Source organism: Stegastes partitus, unplaced genomic scaffold (genome assembly GCF_000690725.1).
Source record: "Stegastes partitus isolate 25-593 unplaced genomic scaffold, Stegastes_partitus-1.0.2 Scaffold2345, whole genome shotgun sequence".
Taxonomy (NCBI): domain Eukaryota; kingdom Metazoa; phylum Chordata; class Actinopteri; family Pomacentridae; genus Stegastes; species Stegastes partitus.
Genome location: NW_007580076.1, coordinates 60,691 through 67,656, shown reverse-complemented (window position 1 = coordinate 67,656; position 6,966 = coordinate 60,691). Strand labels below are relative to the sequence as shown.

Here is a 6,966-nt window from a genome sequence, read left to right as displayed (position 1 = left end):
GTGTACTTGTAGTAGTACCAGTTTGCAGCGTGGTAGCAGCACAGCAGCGCTCTGGACTCGTAGCCTTGATGCTAAGGGTCAAGTAAAACAAAGAAGCTGTTGCATAAGCGTCTTCCCAGGATTATGTGCTGTGACTGATAACTACTAAATCTTCTGTTCACCTTCCTCCGTGAGCTGCTGGAGATGGAGACATCCTCAGGAGCCAGGAGGAGAATGACACCTAGAGTCTGAGCGTTCATCTTGGAAACCGGGATGGTGAAGACCAGGATCCAGGAGATGAAGCAGACCAGAGAGTGAACGACCACCAGGGGAGGATATCCCAGCAGCAGCCACACATAGGTGGAGAAACGACGCTGCACAACAAGAAAAGACCTTGAGATAACACTGTAGAAGAAAGCAGTTAATACATTTATGCTGGCCAATATCACGCCAACAGTTTTCGTTAGACCCGCAGTAGATTCAGATGTTGCTTTTGTATTTTTTGAATTTATGTTTTATACTTTCGCAAGTGTGGACAGTTACCCAGTAGGGAGTGCGCACAGGTCGTCCTGGCACCTCTGGGACGGGTATCTCAGTGGGTGAAGGCAGCAGAACTGGCGAGCTATCGTCCATCGCCTCTAAGCTGCAGTCACAGTCTGGTGCCTGCTCACAACATCTCCTCAACGTGTTTCCTATCTGAAGACAAACAACCAAAGGAAAGTGTTATTTCTGACGCAGAACAATACATATATTGAATATTTGTAATACTCTTTAATCACAATAATCACAATCAACAATGCACTGGTGGGTAATTCAGTCTTAAATCATCGGGGGCCGTCTGCTCGACTGTCTCTGATTTGCTTCACAGTTTATCATTATGAATTGTGGATATTTAAAATGGTATCAGTAAAATTTTGTATTGATATATCAAGTACTGTAAAAAAAGAGACCTTTAGCAAGTTTTTTTTTTTTTATTTTGAGGTGGTGTTTGAATGCAAAATATCTCAGGAGCTATTGAAGGTAAACATTTTATAACATTTCACAGACCAAACAACTAATCAAAAGATTGATCAACGCTGGAAAACGTCGTTAGCTGCAGTCCCTGTGATGCAACCGCTTCGAAGTTTCAGCTCCATCTTTAACATCTTGCAATAACGAGTTTCTTCAAATGGTTTGTCATGTTGCAGACTTGTGGTATTATTCACAAAACGACTTCTCCTTTCATGACCACAAGTCAGTGAGAGACTAAGAGGAAACGACATGATTTACTGTGTTCAATCTTGTTTCAGTGTGCAGAAAAAGGAAAAGAGACAACAGCACGAACGTCCCAAACATCAACCGAACCCAAATCGCACCTCGTGGATTGAGTTGCCAAACGGCCACAGGAAGTAGCGACACAACTTCCAGCAAAGCTTTCCTGAAGACAGGGAAAAAGAAAAGAGTAAAGGGCACTGGCTGATGATCAGTTACTAACATTGTCTTCTACTGATTAGCTCACTTACCATACGGTACACCGATAATAGTGATGAACATGAATATGCCGACCAGGAGGTATGCCAGAGAAACCCACCATCCAAAAAGGAACACGTACAGTACGTTTCCACATGTGATGAGTTGACCTGACACCAGAGGGACAAACGGAAAAAGTTGAAGCTTCTACAAAAGACACAGTGACACGTTTTCTTCGTGTAACTTTTAATAATTAGGATAATGCTGGTTTAAGTCGACTAGGATCTCTCTGTTTGTATCGTGATCATTTTCATGTCTAAAAATGACACTATACTCATCAACTGAATAACTGAGTTAATGGAATAAGACAACATAACTGATAACAATAAAAACAGAGATATTTTAAACAAATAATCAGGTTAGTTAAACATATTTGGAAGAATAAAACTAAGACGCACAGTAAAATTAATACCCGAGGAGGGATTATTTGTGGCATTTGTGGTCTGCTTGTTGTTGTTTTTTCTTTCATAGTTCTTTAAGTAGAAGAATAGAATAGAATATACTTTATTTATCCCAGACTTGGGGAATTATTGTAAACAGCAGCATCCAAAAACATAGAAGAAAGTACAAGAAAATAACAATAATTCAGTAATATGCATCCCAGCAGGTCCAAGGCCCCACCGTCTCCGGTTGGGCAGTCCACATCATGAATGTGGGGAGAGTGGTAGAGAGCGATGTATGATTAAAGTCTCCTGAGATGACGATCAGAGACTGAGGATAGGATGTCTGCAGCTGTGTCACTGAACTATGGATGAGTTCAGAAGCTGCAGCAGCATCAGCCGAGGGGGGGGGATGTAAACTGCAATCGCCAGGATGTGCGAAAACTCCCTCGGCAGGTAAAATGGCCACGAACCAACCGCCAGCAGTTCAACATTCAACCTTCGTGCAGCGCTGCTCTTTAATGCTAACGTGCTAGTATTACACTATCTCTCATTCATATACATGACGAACAGTAAGTACAATAACATCATGTAATGCTGGTCTTTTCTCTATAACTTTTGAAGTGCAACAACAGAAATGGTGCACTGTAATTTATAACTCTGTCTAAATTTAGGTACAATTCTACACACCATGTGTGTCCTGCATTTGAGTACATTATTTGTCATGCCATATCTGCACATGCTAAGGTCTTTCATTATCTTTAATTCTCACTCTACTTTTGTATTTCCTGTTTGTTTCTTAGGATGCTGCATTCGTCTCTATCTTCTATAAAGTGTGAATTTCCCTGGTGAGGTATCAATAAAGTTCATCTTATCTCGTTTTAGTTTGACCTCAAAATAAAGTGTTTATCAATGTGACTGAACACAATCACCTCATCAGTTACTTCCTGCCCCGTCAGACATCGTTGTACCACCAGTATGTTGTAGCGTTCCTCAGAAATGATCTCTGTTACCATTCAAATACAACGACCACGTCTACAAGTAAGGCCCAAGATGCAATAAACCAAAATCATTCATCCACATAAACTTTACAAGTGCAGCAATCTGTACCTGGACCTGCATGTGGTTTAATGACGTTCAGTTCAGAGTAGAGCTCTTTCACAACCTCTGATCGGTCTTCAAACGGCCGCTCTGTCACGTGACTCTTCCATTTTCTAAAACCAAACTGAAAAACACACACACACACACACACACACCAAATATTAGGTTTGACAGTGTCCTGTGCTCAAGCCACTTTTCTGATCAGTGGAATACCCTCAGATTTCTTACCCGGTAGTTGTTGACCAGTTTGTTGGCTTCCACTTCATTCTCCGCTCTGATGGTTTTCTTGCTCTGGATCTCCTCCCAGCTTTCTTCACAGACATGATGACTCGCACCTGAAAGGACAAACAACAAGATGACTCGTAAATGTCTGCAAGCATCTGCTGTTCAAAAATAGAAATGGCTTTCTACTTAGTACTCACATGCGTGTGCAGACACACATTTCACTGCAGGATACGAGGAGGGACATAAAGAGGGACTGCAGGTGTTGGTTGTGTTTAGTTGTTGAACGCCACACAGTCGGTCATGGAAGTGTTCATGATTGTAACCTGTAGCCTGAGGATCGTTCTCGCACAAAGAATCTGCAACAAGAACAAAGAAACAAGTTAATCTGAGAAAACTAAAAGCTGTGGATGATATACAGGCCTTGGAAAGCACTTGTCTGAGGATTCTCAGTCATCCAGGTCATGGTTATTCTAGTAGATAAATCAAAGCAACTGGACTTGCTAGAGTTCCTTGAAGACACTTCACCTCTCATCCAAGAGGCTTCATCAGTTCTAACTGACTAGTTGGGAGTTCCAGATACTTACATCCTAAAGGATCCATAACACCTGACTCAGCAGTCCACCTGCATCTTAAGGACAAAGGACACTCATTTGAAGACAATAACGTACAGATTTCAGCCAAGGAGGACAGATGGTTTGAGAGAGGGGTGAAAGAAGCCGTCTATGTCCAACTGGAAAGACCATCACTCAACAGAGGTGGAGGTCTGAGGCATCACCTCTCACCTGTTTACAACTCAGTCCTAAGATCTCTCCCCAGGAAGATGAAACTGCATTCACACCTCGCCACAAAAGACCCTAACGAACCCCATTGTGGCAGGGGGAGCACTAACAACTCACATAACGAGGGGGAGGAGCAACAAAGCCCCCATTGAAACCGAAACTCAGGTGTTCATGGCTCCTTAAGGATATAGGTATCTGGAACTCCCAACTAGTCAGTCAGAAGTGATGAAGCCTCTTGGATGAGAGGTGGAACGTCTTCAAGGAACATCAAGCAACATTAAACATCTGTAAAACTTAAAGGCATTTCAAAAATGTCTTGTGTTGGGTTGTACTTTTCTGACTTCTGACACAGATGTATGCAAATATATGATTTTAAATGATCAGTTATTGGTCTTCTTGACTACTGACATTCAACATCAGCTGACCCCTGCATTGGTCCATATAATGGAAATGATGTTGTTTGAAAACATTATGGAATTATTTTTTGTTTTAAATGGGAAAACAACAGTGACAAACTGCCTCGGTTCTGTCAAACAAGTCTTTGTCTTTATCCAACTGCACTGACTCGTTGTTGCTCGGTGTATCTGCACTGCAGTCTTTTCTTTATTGTGCACAGTCATGCTGAGTCAAATTTCTCCATCTTACAGTAGTTCCCAGAATCTCTCCATTGATAAGAATGACAGTGCTAAAAAAAACCTTCAGATAAAAAATATCAAATTTCTTCCGCCTACATCTCACCAACACTCAATCTCCAAGACCTCATTCACAAAACCATCACAACACCACAACCCTACATACTTCATCAAAGTAGTAAAATGAGTGTTTTAAGTATTCTTCCCTGTGACACAGAAGCTCTAATTACATCATCTCCAACAGCAAGTACAGCTGAATCAATGCATTTCTAGTTATGTCTGTCTGATCTTCTCATAGCCTCAGACAATGGACTTGTCTCTGTACTTACCTGCTACATCTCAGTGATGCACATATAACTAATCATCACAACACTCTATTACAGAAATAACATTTCATGAGGATTAAAGGAATCACAATGATGTGGTTTCTAGGCTCCAGTTTGTTCATTAACGAGAATCCTTTCAGTTACGTAAAAGATAATTCATAGAAGTCATGGAGTTGGACCGATACTTTTTACTTGATGCAAGCTTATTGTTCAGAAATATTACATCAATTTCTACTGCTATGCAGATGACGCCCTGCTTTATTTATTGATCAACCCCGATGAAACAAATTCACACTTGAAGCATGTCTTGAAGACAAACACTTGGATAATCTGTAATTTTCTTCTTCTGGATTTAGACAAAACTGAAGTTACTGTGTTTGGCCCTTAGTTATTCTGGATGGCATTGCTTTGGCCTCTAGTGCTATTATGAGGAACCTTTGAGTTATTTTTAGCCAGAACAATATGACCTTTAACTCACACATAAGCCTCTAGGACGGCTGGAAATATCCTGTTCCAGAGTGATCCCAAAAAAACGAGTCCATGCATTTGTTATTTTTAGGCTAAATAAATGTATTTATGTGTTTGTTTTGGGCCTTTCTTAACAGGGACAGTGGATAGAGACATGATCTACAATAAGAGAAAGTAGGCCTTCAAACAGGGCACTTGATATATTATGGCTATAGCTATATTAATTCCTTACTATCAGGCTGCCTCAGCAACTGACTAAAGAATCTCCAGCTGAAGCAAAAATGCTGCAGTTAAACTACTGACAGGAACCAGCAAGTGAGATCATATTTCTCACATGTGACATTTATTGGCTCCCTGTTAAATACAGAATATGATCTAATATCTTCTTCCTCACCTAGAAAGCCCTTAACAACCAAACTCTACAGTATCATAAACACCTCATGTTACCACATTATGCCAATAGAGCACTTTGGTCTCAGGCTACAGGCTTACTTGCGGTTTCTGGAGTTTCTAAAAGCAGAATCATAGGTAAAACCTTCAGCCATCAGGCTCCTCTGTTGTGGAATCAGCTCCCAGTTTAGCATCAGGAGGCGGACACCTTTTCCACCTACTAATGCCTACAAGGTTGCTTTTTGATATAAAGGTTGTCGTACTTAGTTATGCAGCTAAAGGCCTAAACTGTCAGAGAATCTCCCATGATGCACTGAGCACCTCTACTCTATTCTCCTCTCTGTGACTCTCCATGCATTTATATTCTACTGTTGCACATCTTTGTCTTTTCTCTCGCTGCATCTCTCTGCAGGTATCTCTGCACATTTCTGACTCGTAGCTATTGTTACTATCAATCTGCTCTGTGTTTCTTGTTTGTTGTTTCTCAGGGCCCATCTTTTCTCCCTCACCTCTCACCCCAACCTCTCGAGACAGATGTCCCTGAGTCTGGTTCTGTTGGAGGTTTTTTAGAACTATAAAGGGGTTTTTCCAGCCCATTGTTGACAATCAAAAAAGGGAACAGCTAAGTTTCTCTCTGTAATATTATAAGGCCTTGACCTTAGAGTGCCCTGAGATGACTCGTGTTATGATTTGATTTGATACTGATTGAATTGATCATTTATGAAGGCATGTCCAGGGTAGAATCAGACGCCCCCTCAAGGGGTAAAAGAGTGTTTCTCTCTTTGTATGTTTGACCTAAATTCAGCCTGACAACTGCTGGATTTGTTCTGAAGGGAAACCAGAGGCATGACCGCAATTAAAGCACGGGATTTAAAAAAAGAAAAAAACACTTTAGGTCATTCATTTCCAGGAGGAACGATACGCAAGACGCAGCCTTGATGAATGAAAAAATGCTCGACAAACTATTTGCATCATGAGACCAGCTGGCACCGCAATCGTGACTTCTCGCAGTTCAAAACTGTCTGCACGCTTTTAACAAGAGTCTTGTTTTGTTTCCTCTTTTTGCCTCGGTCTTAACTTCCTAAAATATCTCACAGATATAAAAGACAGAGCTGGGTGTTAATGACAGCGTTGGCCTCTTCCACCACTCGCAGTTTTGATTTCTGATGTAGAAGAG

At 41.2% G+C, this 6,966-nt stretch overlaps 1 protein-coding gene across 1 annotated transcript in view; it reads right to left on the bottom strand.

Moving 5' to 3' along the window:
• LOC103374750 (low affinity vacuolar monovalent cation/H(+) antiporter-like) overlaps positions 1-6,966 on the bottom strand; it is a 17,971-nt gene that overhangs the window by 3,780 nt on the left and 7,225 nt on the right. The window contains exons 2-9 of the mRNA XM_008304889.1: positions 3,392-3,550; positions 3,198-3,304; positions 2,979-3,093; positions 1,482-1,598; positions 1,335-1,396; positions 523-675; positions 162-353; positions 3-71 (exon numbers count right to left, since the gene is read on the bottom strand). Of these exons, the coding sequence (XP_008303111.1) occupies positions 3-71; positions 162-353; positions 523-675; positions 1,335-1,396; positions 1,482-1,598; positions 2,979-3,093; positions 3,198-3,304; positions 3,392-3,550 (974 nt within the window). The remainder of the gene's footprint in view (positions 1-2; positions 72-161; positions 354-522; positions 676-1,334; positions 1,397-1,481; positions 1,599-2,978; positions 3,094-3,197; positions 3,305-3,391; positions 3,551-6,966) is intronic.